This window comes from Sorex fumeus, unplaced genomic scaffold (genome assembly GCF_029834395.1).
Source record: "Sorex fumeus unplaced genomic scaffold, SorFum_2.1 ptg000098l, whole genome shotgun sequence".
Taxonomy (NCBI): domain Eukaryota; kingdom Metazoa; phylum Chordata; class Mammalia; order Eulipotyphla; family Soricidae; genus Sorex; species Sorex fumeus.
The window spans coordinates 87,687,424-87,704,932 of NW_026606155.1; the positions used below are offsets into that span (position 1 = coordinate 87,687,424).

General features: G+C 42.6%; 1 protein-coding gene across 1 annotated transcript in view; it reads left to right on the top strand.

The window, feature by feature from the left end:
- The first annotated feature begins 441 nt into the window (after positions 1 to 441).
- The window catches only part of WDR76 (WD repeat domain 76), a 59,669-nt gene continuing 42,601 nt past the window's right edge, over positions 442 to 17,509 (top strand). The window contains exons 1-4 of the mRNA XM_056133979.1: positions 442 to 519; positions 1,107 to 1,505; positions 7,997 to 8,089; positions 12,191 to 12,246. Of these exons, the coding sequence (XP_055989954.1) occupies positions 460 to 519; positions 1,107 to 1,505; positions 7,997 to 8,089; positions 12,191 to 12,246 (608 nt within the window). The 5' untranslated portion in view covers positions 442 to 459. The remainder of the gene's footprint in view (positions 520 to 1,106; positions 1,506 to 7,996; positions 8,090 to 12,190; positions 12,247 to 17,509) is intronic.

Here is a 17,509-nt window from a genome sequence, read left to right on the forward strand (position 1 = left end):
CTACTGGCGCGGTCTCTAAGAGCCCCGCCCACCCGCTTGCTACTGGCGCGGTCTCTAAGAGCCCCTCCTACTCGCACGCTACTGGTCCAGTCTCTAAGGGCCCCGCCCACCCGCTTGCTACGGGCGCGGTCTCTAAGAGCCCCTCCTACTCGCATGCTACTGGTCCAGTCTCTAAGGGCCCCGCCCACCCGCTTGCTACTGGCGCGGTCTCTAAGAGCCCCTCCTACTCGCACGCTACTGGTCCAGTCTCTAAGGGCCCCGCCCACCCGCTTGCTACTGGCGCGGTCTCTAAGAGCCCCTCCTACTCGCATGCTACTGGTCCAGTCTCTAAGGGCCCCGCCCACCCGCTTGCTACTGGCTGGGTCTTTAAACGCCTTGCCCGGGAGTACTCAGCGCATTAGTTTTCCGTTCTCCCACCAAATTTTGGTGCTAAGCCCCAGCCGCTTAAGCCGCGCAAGTATGTCTGAGTCTGTTGCGGCGTCTGAAAAGGCCGACTCCAGTAAACGACTCCAAGTGGAGGTGAGAAATTTTGTCACTTCCACGTGTGCTCTTTCATCAGTGTTTGTGAGGCCCCTGTCACATCAGGCCCTAGGGGGTCCGTGGACCCAGAGTCCCGGTTCTGGAGTTGATCACCACCGCCTTTCAAAGCCGATTTCCCGTCGCTTACGGCGTCAAATAATTTAATAGACTTTCTGGATGTTAACAAACTTCAACGAGGTCCTTGATTTTACTTTATGGAAATGGGGCCTTCAGCATTTAGAGAGATTATTGCCAGTAACCCTAAAAATAGTGGCAGGATGGACTTGGGACTCATTTGCTTTTGCAATAATTAATGTCAGCTGGCAGTACTTTAAGCAATTCCAATGACTTTGAAGTTAAACAGTCGAGGTAGTTTCATCAGTTACACATGTTGATCAGTATTGGTATTAGCTGGTAAGCTCAAAATGCAGGTTCAGCATGGGAAACAATTCTATGATGGGTGGATGGGAGTTTCAGACTATCAATTTGAATTTATTTTGTCAAATTAGACGTATTTATACAGATATGTCTGTAAAATACATAGGGCCTGGGATTCTAATACTGTTTTCCTTTATTGACTTGAATAGGTGAATGAATATAAAGAAAACCAAGACATTACTTTTTTATCTTTGAGACCAGAACAGATTGCAGTTTTAGGAAAAGTAACTAAGGTGTGTCTTTTGCCCTTTTCACTCAGTAATTACAACCCAGGCCAATTTAAGTGCTCCAAATCCCTTCTAAACAAAAGTCCTAATAAAGTGGCATGTAAGAATCTGTTTAAGAAGACTAAAATTAAGAGAATTTGCCGAAATATTTTAACTTCAGAGATGGAAGCTACAATTTCCAAAGCAGAATTCACTGTGCAAAAATCATCCTTAGATGTTCCTGCTGAAAGTTACAAGGTACCTTTAGATATAGTGATTCTCAGTGTTGATAAGGAAAACAGTCAGGATGGAGACAGTGATGAAAACATCACATCAGGCCTGGTAAGAATGTAATTACTACCTGTTCAAATTTTTCTTATTTTGAAATTATGATTAGTTAAGGTTACCAAGAGACTTTCTGTAAAAAAATATCTTACACGCATGGGGAAGGGATGGGGAAGGGATGTGTAAGATGATGATGTGATGTGTTGGTGGGCTCTCAGGGCAGCTTTCTCTTGCCGCCAGCATTCGGTGCTCTGAGCCACTGTGTATGGACCGGATGGGATGGCTCCTGCTTTGTGCTCTGCTTCTGTGTGTGCCACTGTGCTCTCTTCTGTCTCTCTATTTCTGACTCTGTCTCTGTAGTCTCTCCTCTGGTCTCCTCCAAGAGGAGAGACTTCTCTGGAGCCCTTCACTCTGTATTCTGACTCTGCCCCACTCTGCTCTTACAGTCTTAGTTTATATAGCAATCACATAGGGTGGTGACACAAAGGTGTGTTGAACATTAACACATCAACAAAGAGGTAAAACCACTCCTCCAGCAGATTAACTCAAGGATAAAATCTTATCTAAAGAGATTACTAGGAGATCCGCTTAAGGGCAGGATCCCATCCAGGGTGTGTTGCTTTCTTCTTCTTAGATCCTCAGCTAGTAATCCACTTAAATAGTTGTAGTAAATCTACTTCTAATATTTCTAGCAATGTCATTCTGTATGAACATGGTAAAAGATATATCAACTTAAAGTTTGGTTCCTCCTGAGGACGTCATACCACAGGTTAGGTTAGTCTTCCTAACCCCAGCAGGGTCCTAGTCTCGTCGTTTCTTTTGAATCATGACAGCATTTGTCTATGATCATGCTCTCAATTTATAGTTGAATATTGTGACACTTTGGCCTGGTCCATTTTGATGCCAGCGTAGCTCACAGCTTGCCATTCAGTCCCTTGTCGGAACCCTGCTTTTGGGTTGCTAGGAACTGAGGGCAACTGAGTTGAGAGAGCAGATGCCCAGGAGTAAAATATTCTTGGAGTCAATCAACTCCCAGTTTACAAAGCATATTTTTAACTGTCTTTCTGTGTCCATACAGAAAGGACATTGCTTTAAGGTAAACTAAGTTCCCTTCGGCAAGGCTGAAAGGACAAACCCATTGTTATCCTACAACTTTCCACCTCAAATACTTTATCATCTAATTTATGTTACTTGAAATTTTATTTAATTTTTTATTTTTTGGCTACACCTAGTGGTATTCAAGGCTTGCTCTTGGCTCTGTTGTTCAGGTCACTTCTGGAGGTGCTAGGTGGACCATATGTAGTGACCAAGGTGAGCCTGCCCACACGGCAGAGTCTGGCAAACTCCCCATGGTGTACCCAATATGCCAAATACCAGTAACAATGATGGGTCTCATTCTCCTAAAGAGCCTTGAATATAATCTCAGGGCTAGAATGAAGGAGATGTTACTGGGGCCTGCTGCTCGAGGCAAGGTGAGCTGTGTGCAAGACAAGTGCCTTAACTCCTATAATATCTCACTGCCCTTGAAATTTGATCTATTATTATTAGTAGTAGTTTTGGGGCCATACCTGGCTGTGCTCAGGGCTTACTTCTGTCTCCTCACTGAGGAGTTGGGTTGGGGGACCATATGTGATGCTTGGGTTTGAACCTGGGTTAGGTATGTGCAAGGCAAGCACCATTATTGCTGTACTATCTCACCTGCCCAAAATGTTAGTTTTTAAATGTTAACAGATAACTTTTTTTCGAATAGTTTTGCTTATTATTTTTAAAAAATTTTATTATTTATTTTTTGCTTTTTTGGGCCACACCCAGCGATGCACAGGTGTTATTCCTGGCTCTGCACTCAGGAATTACCCCTGGCAGTGCTCAGGGCTCATGGGATGGTGGGAATCGAACCCGGGTTGATTGTGCAAGGCAAATGCCCTACCCGCTGTATTATTGCTCCAACCCATTTTGCTCATTATTTTGATTTGTCAAAGAGAGAATTGACTTAGTCTTCCCTTTACTTTCTCTCTCTTTTTAAACTGTTTTATTTTTTTTTTAAAGAAATGTATTTATTTTTGCCTTTTGGGTCACACCTGGTGATACACAGGTGTTACTCCTGGCTCTGCACTCAGGAATTACTCCTGGTGGTGCTCAGGGGACCATATGGGATGCTGGGAATCGAACCCGGATTGGCTGGGTACAAGGCAAATGCCCTACCCGCTGTGCTATCACTCTAGCCCCAACTGTTTTTTACTTTTAATATATCTGTTTACTCACTGTATCACTGTATCACTGTTATCCCGTTGTTCATTGATTTGCTTGAGAAGGCGCCAGTAACATCTCCATTCGTCCCAGCCCTGAGATTTTAGCAGCCTCTCCCCTTACTTGTCCTTCCCAATGGTGCTGTATTGGAGGCTCTTTCAGGGTCAGGGGTATGAGATCTGTTATTGTTACTGTTTTTGGCATATCGACTACACCTCGGGTAGCTTGCCAGGACTTGCTGTGTGGGTAGGATACTCTCAGTAGCTTGCCAGGCTCTCGAAGAGGGATGGAGAATGTATATAAGAGAATACAAGCAAGTATGTTAAAACCAAACACATGTGTGCTGCTTTAGGTACATCAGTGGGCTAGACTATTAGAGGTCTTTGTTTTATAGTCTCTGGATCTTGGCTGTTGATAGGATTGCATGGCGCCAGGGGCATTTTTTGGTTGTGACTACCAAGCTACTGGATCTGGGTGGAGGAGGCCCAGTTCCGAACCAAGCAGACTTGGAGATCTCAACCCTGGGTCCCACATACCTGGGTTCCTCTGCCGGTTCCTTCATGCATGAGGCTTGTCTTGAGCATGGCCGTGACCTGTTTACTCAGGGTTTATAATATCTTGCTCACCCTATATGTTTATACATGCCTGGTATACCAGAAGTTTTGTCAGCTTGTGAGACATAAGACATTTCAGTGACTCTTGATTCCTGGGTAGGAAAATCGTCACTAATTGATGTGTGCTGAGTAATATACAAAAAAGTACTTACATTAAAAAAAGGGAGATAAATAATAGTAGAAAAGATACATAAAAACAGTTCTACTTAAAGTCATAGTATAGGGGCCAGAAAGATAGTACAGACAGAGGGTGCTTGCCTTGTATGCAGCTTATCTGGATTTTATCCCTAACTCCCACACATTCCCTGAACCTTGCTAGGAGTGAGTCTTGAGCACTCTCTAGTGCCGGCTCCAACCTCCTGCTTTGCACCCTCCCCCGACAACCTCCCCTCACCTCTAATACCATAGTACAAATCAGTTAAGGAAGTTAGTTGTCACATTTTTTGGGGGGGTTGTCACCTCTCTAGAGTGCTTTACTTCATTTAAAGTTTCAGTTTTATGCAAGACAAGATAAATCATGGGGCTGAAGTGATAGTACAGCATGTTGGGTGTTTGCCTTGCATGTGATTGACCTTGGCACTCCATATGGTGCCCTGAGCACTACAAGGAATGATCCCTGAATGCAGAGCCATAAATAAACCTTGATGGTTGTGGCAACAAAACAACACAAAATGAAAAATCATGAGAAAAAGTTGATGGAAATAGGGGAACAGAAAATAATGGTAGAGAAATTGGAGAATGGATAATTGAAGTGTTGCTATGAAACAAGATATATATATATATATATATCACTTGATCACTTGACATCCCGTTACTCATCGATTTGCTCAAGTGGGCGCCAGTAACGTCTCCATTCGCCCCTATTGCCTGCTAGTGTAGCCCAATGGCATCTGCTCGTTCTAGGAACACGAAGAGCCTCAAACCAATCATTCAGGGTCTTGACAAAGAGGTCTGACCATCTTGTAGGTGGGCGGCCATGCGATCTTTTGATGTCCTGTGGAATCCATATATATATATGAATAATCCAGTAAAATGTATATATATATCCAGTATATGTATATATATACACACACATATACATATATATGAATTAGGAACTATGGTAGGACAATATGGAGTTAAGTCTTAAGTGCATTAGACAGGGATTTGGAAATCTAATGATTTGGGGTTGGAACTATAGTACAGCAGGTCAGGTGTTTGCCTTGCATTTGGCCTACCAGGTTTGATTCCTGACATCCCATATGGTTCCCTGAGCACTGCCAGTAGTAATTCCTTAGTGCATAGCTAGGAGTAACCCCTAGTAGCCACTGGGTGTGGCTCCTCCCAAAATTTTAAAAAGAAAGAAAGAAAAAAATATTTAGACTCTAGGGGCAAGATCCTTTCTAAGAAATTTTTTTTTTGGCTTTTTGGGTCAAACCTGGCTATGCACAGGGGTTACTTCTGGTTTTGCACTCAGGAATCATCTTGGCGGTGACCACATGGGATGCTGGGAATCAAACCCGGGTCGGCCGCATGCAAGGCAAACGCCCTACCCGCTGTGACATCACTCCAGCCCCCCTTTCTAAGAAATTTAAGTCAGTCTCCTCTAAGTGAGGAATTGGATAAGATCACGGGTTTTTGGGGTTTTTGGCATGGGGAGGGCGGGGTGACATACTTATGTCTTATTGCTGGCTCTGCATTCAAGGATCACTCCTGGAGGGGCTCAGGGGACTATATGGGGATTGAACTTGGGTCGGCTTTGTGCAAGCAAGTGCCCGACCTGTTGTACTCAATCTCTGCCTCCCAGAACTGTTTTTTGAGATTACTGGATTATATTATCTTTGGCCTTATTTTTTTTGAAAATTTATTTTATTTTATTTTATAAATTTATTGAATTGTGAGAGCAGTTACAAAGCTTTCAGGTTTAAGTCTCGGTCATGCACTGATCAAACACCCATCCCTTCACCAGTGCACATTTTCCACCACCAAAACCCCCAGTTTACCCCCATCCCACACCCTCCCCCTACCTGTGTGGCAGATGGTTTACACATTGCTCTCTCTCTACTTTGATTACATTCAATATTTTGACACCAGACCCACCACTATTATTTGGGATTTTACCCCAACACTCACATCTGCCGAAAAGACAACTGTAGCACTGTAGCACTGTCCTCCCTTTGTTTATCGATTTGCTCGAGTGGGCACCAGTAACATTTCACAACAAATTGTGAGACTTGTTGTTACTGTTTTTGGCATATTGAATATGTCACGGGTAGCTTGCCAGGCTTTGCCGTGCAGGCGAAGTACTCTCAGTAGCTTGCCGGGCTGTCTGAGAGGGGTGAAGGAATCGAACTCAGGTCGGCCATGTTGGCTGTGTGCAAGGCAAACGCCCTACCCACTGTGCTATCGCTCCAGCTTGAAAAGACATTAGACAATTTGTTTTCTACTGCTGATAATGAATAACATATGAGATCCGCAGCCACGCGATTTTGGAATTCTGAAATCTTAATAATTAAATCTGGAGGGATTTCTGCCAAAAGATGCTGGGTTCCGAGATTTGTTTCTGAGTCTCTGGAATCATGGCTGAAGCAGCTTGTTAAGTAGTCAGAGGGCTATCTTTGGCCTCTTACACTGTCAGAATCAGCTAAACAACTATCTCATGAGATGTCAAGTGCCAAGTCAAAGAATTGTTTCAGTTTTCTGGCTGGAGTGCTTCAAATTTCACAATACTGACAGCCCCAGGAGCACAACAAATTATATGGGAAAGTAGCTTAGAAACCAGCCAAGCTCAATAAGCACAAACAGTAACACAGAAGGCTCAACTAGCAACAAACAGTTCAGTAAATCCTCAGGCAGTGACTTTAATAATACTACTGTGTGATATAACAGTTTTCACAAACTTTCTCTTACTGAACTATTTTTGATATTTCCATTTACCATTTTGTTTGTAACAAGCAATATAAAAATATTTCGTGCCTGCTTAGGGGACAGACTTGGGTGGGTGGGTGGGTGGGAAACTGGGGACAATGGTGGAAGGAAGGCCAAACTGGTGTTGATTGGTGATGGTGAATGCCTGAAACAACTGTATTGTTGAAATAAAGTTCTAAGAAAAAATCAAATATAAAGCCCTTTTGTATCAATATAAAGCCTAAATCAAATATAAAACTACATCAAATCAAATATAAAGATTTTTATGTTTGGGCTGCACTCAGCGGTGCTCAGGGATCATAAGTGGTCTCAGGGATCACTCCTAGTGTGCTCAGGTTGTGATGGTTGACTCCCGGTAGGCTCCACTCCTATATTATCTCTATTATAGATTTGTGGTTTTTTTTTTTTTTCTTTTTGGGTAACACCTGGTGATGCACAGGGTTTACTCCTGGCTCTTTACTCAGGAATTACCCCTGGCGGTGCTCAGGGGACCATATGGGATGCTGGGAATTAAACATGGGTCAGCCACGTGCAAGGCAAACGCCCTACTCACTGTGCTATTGCTCCAGCCCCATAGATTTATATTTGGAAGTTGCTCCTACCAATGCTCAGGAGACCATGTGGTAGAGGACTAGACCTGGATCTCTAGGATGCAGTTATCTGATCTAGGAGATGCAGTTTTGCAATTTGAATTAAGGTGTGCATTGCATATACATATATAGACCTAAGATTTATGAGTTTACTTTTACTAAAAGTAACAATCTTTTTATTATTTCATAGGATGATTTTTCAGGATTATCATCATATGAAAAGAAGAGACTAAAGAACATATCAGAAAATGCAAAGTTTTTTGCTTCTCTTCAGTTGTCTGAGGTTTCTCTGTCTGGAGTTTCTAGTTAAAACCAGCATCTCCTTTTCTTGCCAGTAGGTTCATAATATACTCATGGTTTCATAGTTCAAACAAGGAGGGTAAAAATAAGGTTTTTCTTTTTTTTGGTTTATTTGGATTTTGAATAAAGAAGATCAGTCGATGAACTCCACATCGGAACCCATGGCCTGGAATGGAACGAACAGGGTGACAGACTGTCTGAGTTCATCATGTCAACCAAAACCTTCCATGGTAACTCACAATTCCAAAAGGCTGAATCTAAACGTTGGACATGGGAGTCTCCCGATGGACGGTTCCACAATGAAATAGACCACATCATATTCAATCGGCGATTTTGCCTAACCGATGTTGCTGTTGTCCCAAAATTCCAAACGGGATCAGACCACCGTCTTCTTCGTGCAAAATTCTACCTCACAGAACGAGGAGAAAAGAATGCAAGGTTTAAGAAGAGGACTCTCAGAACAACCACCAACTGGGAGCTCTTTGGCTCTATTGTGGCAACATGGGAAGATGCCGTCATTGACAACATTGATGAGGAATACGCTCGAATGATTCAGCACCTCCATGATTGTGCAAGGAATGCCAAGAGAGAGATAACCACAAAAAACCGTCTTTCTTCGAACACTCTTGAACTTATTCGCCAACGTGGCTTGGCACATGCCTCAGGCAACCACAAGCGAACATCCAAACTGGCAAAACAGTGCAGAGAAGCCATCAAGGATGACCTCAAAAACAGGAGAGCAGCAGTACTGGTAGATGCAGCAGAAGCTGGGAAAAACATTCGTAATGCCCGCCTGTCCTTCAACTACAAAACCAAGATGACTGCCCTCCGACATCATGATGGATCTATCACATCTTCCAGAAGGGCAATGGAGAAGATTATTCATGACTTCTACTCAGATCTCTTTAATAGCCACATCCACTTGCCCACATACCACATACCACATGATGGATATGTCGTTCCCAATGTTCTCCCTTCCGAAATCCAACATGCCATCTCGTCGGTAAAGAAACAAAGAGCACCTGGCCCAGACAAGATCAGACCTGAACACCTGAAGAACTTACCATCAGTACTCATCAATACATTGGCTCGACTCTTCACACGCTACCTGTCTGAATGCAAGGTTCCATCCCAATGGAAAACCAGCAAGACTGTACTACTATACAAGAAAGGAGACATCCACGACATTGGCAACTATCGCCCAATCTGCCTATTGTCTGTCATCTACAAACTATTCACTCGAGTCATCCTGAATAGGATTAGCAGAACACTAGATGAAGGACAACCATGTGAACAAGCTGGATTCCGAAAAGGATTCAGTACCATCGACCATATCCACACAATAACCAAGCTCATTGAGGTATCTTGGGAGTTCAAGATGCCACTCTGTCTAACGTTCATTGATTTAAAGAAGGCCTTTGATTCTGTTGAGACGGAAACGGTCATGGAAGCCCTAGCCAATCAGGGCGTACAAACTCAATACGTCAGGATCCTTCGTGAGCTCTATTGCGGATTCACTACCAAAATCTCACCATTCTACAAAGAAGTAATCATCCATATCAAGAGAGGGGTTCGGCAGGGTGATACCATTTCACCAAAACTCTTCAGTGCCACCCTCGAGAACATCATGCGATGACTGGAATGGGAAAACATGGGAGTGAAGATAGATGGTCGGCAACTACACCACCTCTGCTTTGCTGATGACATCGTTCTAATAACACCAAACATCAGCCAAGCGGCACAAATGCTGAACGACTTTGACCGTGAATGTGGAAAGGTCAGACTACAACTGAATATTACAAAGACAATGTTTATGAGAAACAGCCTTGTTCCTGACGCTCCATTCGCTCTCAACGGAACCACCATCTCCAAATGCAACAGTTATATATACCTAGGTCGAGAAATCAACATGATGAATGACCTGGCACCTGAGTTGCGCAGAAGGAAGAGAGCGGCTTGGAATGCCTTCAAGAGCATTGAAGAAATAACTAAAAGGACAAAGAACCTCCAGCTACGAGCACATCTCTTTGATTCCACTATTCTTCCTGCATTAACATATGCCTCAGAGACCTGGACCCTACGAAAACAGGATGAGAACGCTATTCGGGTCTCTCAAAGAGGAATCGAAAGAACTATGCTTGGAATATCACGATTCACTCAAATGAGAGATAGAATCCGGAGTTCTGATCTTCGTCAACGCTCAAGAATCAGGGACGCTGTCTCAATTGCCAAGACATCAAAAATCAGATGGGCTGGACACGTAATGAGGTTTACAGACAACCGCTGGACTAGAGCCATTACTGATTGGATTCCACGGGACATCAAAAGATCACGTGGACGCCCATCTATAAGATGGTCAGACTTCTTCGTCAAGACCCTAAATGATCGGTTTGAGGCTCTGCATGTTCCTAGAACGAACAGATACCATTGGGCTACGCTAGCACACAACCGGGATGAATGGAGACGTTACTGGCACCCGCTCGAATAAATCGATGAATAACGGGGATTAAGTGATTGGATTTTGAGCCACATCCAGCTGTGCTCAGGGATCACTTCCATTTTTCCCTTTTTCATAACAGGGATCACTTCTGGCAGTGCTTGGGGAAACCAACTCTGGTGCTGGGGATTGAGCCCCCTGTCAGCTGTTTGCTTGCAAGGCAAGAGCCTTATCCATTTTACTACTACTCTGGTCCAGCAGAAGGTTTTACAGTTAATAGAGATTACCATAATCTATTGAGTTCATAATTTTTATTTTGAAATTGGCATGTTAAAATCATCAATGGCAGTTTAGCACTCTTTTGTAGCATTGTAGCACTGTCTTCCCATTGTTCATCGATTTGCTCGAGTGGGTACCAGTAACATCTCACAACAAGTTGTGAGACTTGTTGTTACTGTTTTTTGGCATATCGAATACATCACGGATTCATGGGGGACCATGAAGATCCAAGGATGGAACATAGAGTTCCTGCATGCAAATCATGTGATCCAAAGTTGCCAAGCTTTGCCGTTCGGGCAAGATACTCTCAGTAGCTTGCTGGGCTCTCTGAGAGGGGCAGAGGAATCGAATCCAGGTTGGCTGCATACAAGGCAAACGCCCTACCTGCTGTGCTATTGCTCCAGCCCATAGCACTCTTTTGTATATAGAATAATAATGTTTGAGGAGCTGGAGTTGTGGTACAGTGGGTAAGACATTTGCCTTTCTTGCAGCTGACCCTGGTTTGAGCCCCTGCAACCTATGTGGTCTCCTGAGCCTTTCAGGAATGATCCCTGAAAGCAGAGCTGGGAGTAAGCCCTGAGCATGACTGAGTATGGCCCAAAAACCGAACAAAAAATTAGGAGGGTTTTGGGAAAGTACCAGAAAAGTAGAGACAATTGACTTAATATGAGGGATTAAATTGTTGAGCTACTGACTTGATCTTCATGCTTCTGTTCCCCTCAAACATTTATCTCCCTTGCTGTCTCTGTTTCTTTGCTTGCCTATTTCCGCTCTAGAGAATCTTGTGTTTTCTCTTAAACACACACTTCTCTCTTTCTCTCCCCTCACACCTTTCTAAATGAGCATCAATAAAAACATCTTGCTTCACCAAAAAAATGTATTTGCGCTGCTAACAATTGAAAATTTATCAGGAATTTGGACAGAGACTCTCTATTTTTTTTTATCTTAGTTAACAAAAATTATTGATTTGTAGACATGTAACCTTTAATTTTGATGGAAAATGTCACAGTTGAGTTGCCTGTGGTAGAATTTAAACCAAACTGACCTCCTTTCTTTTTTTCCCTCATGGTGCTCTGTTTATTCCTGGCACTGTGCTCTGGGGTTACTCTTGATGGTGCTTGGGAGAACATGTATGATATGATAGACCCAAACTAGGGTTGGCTGCATGCAAGCAAGTGCCTTAACTCTGTACTACTTACTCCTAGTTTCCTGCTTAGGGGTCATTTCCAGTGGTACTTGGGGAAACAAACTGATCCATGCGAACAAATGCCTTACCACTTGTATTATCTCTCTGGCTGTATATGCTTTTTTAAAAAAAATCCCATAGATATATTTTTATATGTTCATATATATATTTTTATTTTGCAGTCAGCTTCAAGGCTCCTTGGCATGATAAAGAAGAGACCGCTTCCTGAATCAAAAAGGTAAAAGTGATTTACACTAGAGGTTTCCCAACTTACTTCACAAAAATTTGCTTAGTGCTCCCTGGAAATCTGCCTTCTTTAAGTGAACAAACAGAAAACGCATCACCCCTTGAGGCTGTCTGCTCATGTTTCAGCGTCTCCAAGGGGCAGTCTCACCTACTTTGGAAAATATTGGCTTATAGTGACTATATCATGATATATTGTTGAGTTGTTGTGTAATTTGAAAATATGGTATGGTACAGTAAACAGCTCAGAGACTCTGATTTGTGCATTTTTGGGGGTTTGTTTGTGGGCATTACCTTGTGGTGCTCTCGGGTTACACTGGGACTCAGTGCTGGTGCTCAGGAGTTGCACCCAGTGGTATTGACTGCTCAGAGAATCGTGTGGTACTAGGGTTTAAATCTGAATCTTCTGTATGTAGAGCATGCACTCAGCCCATAGAGCTATCTATATACCCCCACTGTAATTTAATATTAATCCTTACGGAATCTCTTAGGAAGTACTTTAAAGTACTTTCAAGTACTTTAAAGATCTCATGACCATCAAAGGAATAAAAAAGCAACAGGATCTCCAGATCTGAATTTTATTTATATTTATTGTTGCTGCTAATAGAGGGAAATATTCACTTATACTAAATTTCCTGTTTTTTTTTTTCTGTACCACACCTGGCTTTACGGCTGTTCCATGCTCATTGTTTGGGGGACCATGAAGTTCCAAGGATGGAACATAGAGTTCCTGCATGCAAATCATGTGATCCATCTCTTGAGCTATCATCCCCAATTCTAAATAATTCTCTTACTTAGACAACTACTATTCTTTGTTTTTTGTTTTTGGGTTGCACTTGTTGGTGCTAAGGTGTCATTTCTAGCTGTGCCTCTGGGACCGTGTGGTACTGGGGATTGAATCCAGAGCCTCTGCATGCAAAGTTTGTGCTGTAACACATTGAACTATCTCTCTGGCCTCAAAACTGTTACTGTTTGTTTTGTTTTGTTTTTTTGGGGCCATACCTGGTGGTGCTCATGGCTTACTCCTAGCTCTTTGCTCTGGGGTCACTCCTGGGCGACTATGTGGTGCTGGGGATTGAACTCTCATGTCAGCTGCATGCAAGGCAAACACCCTACCCACTGTACTATCATGACCCCTGTTACTCCTTTTAAAAGAAATTAAATTAAGGGTTTTACAATTACATGGTTTTATAATTATAAAACTGATAGCCTATATAAAGAGAGCAACCATGATAGATTTCAGCTGTTTAATTTTAAAAGTGTAGTATTACCATTTTGAGAATTTTATAAAAAGAGATTACAGAAATGATAGCTTTTCCAAAAATAACCATTCTTTCTTATCATCCATTCTTTCTTCTCATTAAGTATTAGTCACCACTACTTTCACTTGTCTTAGTTTTGCTTCTCTGCAGCTAGTCATTTTGTGTTTTTTGGTGGGAAAGAAAAGGCAGAGGCTTTATCACAACCCACTACCAGATCATTTCCTAGGCTGCCTCCCCTTCATCCCTCTTCAGGCTGTACCTGTGCTTTGGCAGAGTCATCCACGTGAACAGTAATCCCATTTCCTAAACTGGGGTATTAGTGTTGGATAACATTGGGTTGTCCTTGCTCCTCCCACAGGGAGCTTAAGGTTTATTGAGCTACTCCCACAACAGTGCCCCTGCGGTACACCCAATTCCATCAAGTACTGATATATTGCTTTTCTCTTTCCTTTATGTCATTTCCATGGTTTATTTAGCAATGTTCTTTTTGTATAGAAACAGGAAGACAGTTCATGCTGTGCTTTGTAACATGGAAGTTAATTGACTCCAAAATAAAATTTACTCCTGGGCATCCATAGTTACTTGACTTAAGCCTCAGTTGTCCTTAGTTCCTAGCACTCCAAAAGCAGGGTCCTGACGAAGGGACTGGATTGACCCAGGGCCAGCTGTAAGCTACCCTGGCATTGAAAGGAGACAAGCTAAGCACCATAAATATAATAAAAGCACGGTCATACAACAAACTGTCATGAACCAAAAAAAAAAGTAACTGAATAAGGACATTGCTGGGATTAGGAAAGACTAACCTGGCTTGAGAACTGTAGTCTGGGATATATAGTGAGATGTCCCCAAGAAGAGCCAACCTTTAAGCTTAATATATGTCTTACTGTGTTCATACAAAATGACATTGCTAGAATATTATAAGAAGTAAATTCACTATGATTATTTGAATGAATTACTAGCTGAGGACAGGATAAAGCAATATACCTTGAATGGAATCCCGCCCTTGAGCAGATCTCTAAGTAAGCTGGAGTGCTGAACCCTCAGATGAGATTTTATCCTTGAGTTAATCTAGAATTTATCCCCACCCTTCATGATTCCTTTATAACTATGCTGTAAGGGGTGAAAGAGGATTAGAAGGAGGATGAGAATTGGGACTTTGGGGCTTTGGGTCTGTGAGTACTAGAAGGAGGACTAGGTGATGACTATGAGACTATGATGAGACAAGGAAGAAAATACAACTAGATGAGAACAAAGAAGAGGACTTTGAGATCTACGAGGAGACTAGGATGATTGAACAATGATGACTGGGACTACGACCAAAACTATGACTATGATTGTGCTGTGAGGGAGAGATTGAACTATGCTGGGGAGGAGAGAGAAATAAACAGCCTTCCAACCAGCCTGTTCCCAGTTTCTCTGTTTCCCCGGTCCTCGGTCCATTCGCTGCCTTGTCGGGCCTGGAGAGGTGGCTCCTGGCCACCCAATGCTTGAGACCTGCACACCCCACCATGCTTTCTCTTGGAAACTCATTTGGAAACTTAAGACTAAATCTAAGTTTAGTCTTAGATCACCACTAGATTGCATCAGCCAACAGAGAGCTTTTAAATATTTTAAGAAGAATGAATGTAAATTTTATGTTTGTTTTGCTTTTGGGCCATGCCCAGCAATGACCAGGGGTTACTCCTGGCTTCGAATTCAAAATTACTCATGGTGGTGCTTGGGCGACCATCTGGGATACCGGGGATCAAACCCTGGTTGGCCACATGCAAGGCAAGCGTGCTACCTGCTGTTCTATCTCTCTGGTCCCAAGAAGAGTAAATATAAATTCTGTCAAGATTTGAAGGTTGAATTCATTCGTACTAAGCCATCTGATCCTGGACTTTTTCTTTTTGGAAGATTTGTTGTTGTGGTGTTGTAGGTTGCACTACCAGACACCACACACTTTTGTTGTGGTGCTAGAAGTGCATTTGTTTTGGTGCTGTAATGGTTTTGGGCACTGCAGTCAGTGATGTCTGTGCCAGGGACCTAGCTGATGATCTTGGATGTGCAGGGCATACCCTCTGCCACTTAGTTACATACTTCAGGCCCTGCTTTTGGGGGACATATTGTTTATTTTTAGGTAATTAATTTTTGGTTTGGGAGCTATATCTGATGGCTAGGGGTTATTCCGGCAGTGGTTGAGAGACTATATGGGATGCTGGGGATCAAATGCGGTTAGCCATGTGCAAAGCAAGCACTCTATCCGCTGTACTTTCTCTCTAGCTCCATGCTTTTTGGGGATTTTTAAAAATGACTACTCAATTTTCATACTTCATACTTGTGATTGAATATACAAGTTTTCTATTTCTTCTGATCAGTCTTGGTAGGCTGTATTTCTTTCAAAATCGTCCATTCCTTCTAGTTTATGAAATGTCTTGCCATATAGTTACTAAGAGTAACTACCATTACCTTTTGTATTTCCATGGTACTAATTTCTTCCTTGTTCCCTCACTTAATACCAGAGATTAACCCAGGGCTTCACACATACAAGGCAAACACTTCACTATGAGTCACATCACTGGCTATTAGGCTTTCTCCTTCCCTCCCTCCTTCCTCCCTCCCTCCCTCCCTCCCTTTGTCCTTCCTTCCCTTCCTTCCTTCCTTCCTTCCTTCCTTCCTTCCTTCCTTCCTTCCTTCCTTCCCTCCCTCCCTTCCTTCCTTCCTTCCCTCTTCCCTTTCTTCCTTTTTCCCTCCCTTCCCTCCTCCCTTCCTACCCCCCTCTCCTTCCCTCCCTTCCCCTGGGATACTGGGGCTTGAACCTGCTGCATGCAAGGCTAGTGCCCTATCCATTGTACTAACTCTTCAGTTCCCTTCTAAGAAATTTTTTTCTTTGGTGGTGGGCAGTGGGGCTGGTTGTGCTCAGGGCTTACTCCTGCCTCTGTGCTCAGGGATCACTCCTGCTAAGACTTGGGGACTATATGTGTGCCAGGGATCAAACTCGGATTGGCCATCTGCAAGGCAAGTGCCCTACCTGCTGTATTATAACTCCAATGTGGGTTTTTATTTATTTTGTAAGCCAATTTAAATCTTTTTGAAGATCCTACTCTTGGTTTTAGTGATCTTTTAAAAAAATCATTATGGGTTGCACTTTCAGAAATGCTAAGGCCTAATGATGCTTGGGGGTCACTGGGGTCACATCTGATATTGTTGGGGTGGGGTCATGTGGTGCCAGGGTTTAAGCCCGGTCTGTACTCTACCTCTCAAGGTTGGTTGGTTCCTGCCGCTTATTTATAATTTATCTTTTCATTTTAAGTTTTATTATTACTTTCTCTACTGGCATTTAGGTTTTTTTCCCCCTTTCTCAAGTTGCTTTATGTGTATGGCTAAATTGTTTAAGATTATCTTGTTTCCTGATTTATGTATGTTTGCTAATAACTTCCCTTTCAGTAGTGATTTTGCAGTATTCCATAGGTTCTTATAGCTATGTCTTCATTGTTGTTGTTTTCAGGTAATTTTTGTTTTATTTTGTGCCACAATTTGTTTTGCTCCAGGGCTACTCCCAGCTTGATGCTGAGAGTGGAGCTTCTGGCTGAGAGATACATTATTTTTTTTTTTTTGAGGCATTTGGGCTGGTGCTACTCAACAGTGCAAAGAAAACCATGCATGTTGGGTGATAGGGATCAAACTTGAGACCTTTCCTGTTAGTACTCCAGCCCTTTGAGCTATTTCCCCAACTACTCTCTTCAGGTGCTTTGAAAATTTTTGCTTTGATTTTCTTGTGCTTGAGGTTTTTGCAGTTTTCTTTTTGTGACTGCTAATTTTATAATATTGTGATAAAATATATTTGGTATTTTAACTTTCATAATTTTATGGCAGTTGTTTTGTTTCCCAGCATATGGTCTATCCTTGAATGTTCCATGTAAACTTGAGAAAAATGTAAATTCTGTTTTTTGGTGAAATGTCTGTAAATGTTTATTAAGGCCATCTGGTCTAGTTTATCATTTCATTTCCTTATTC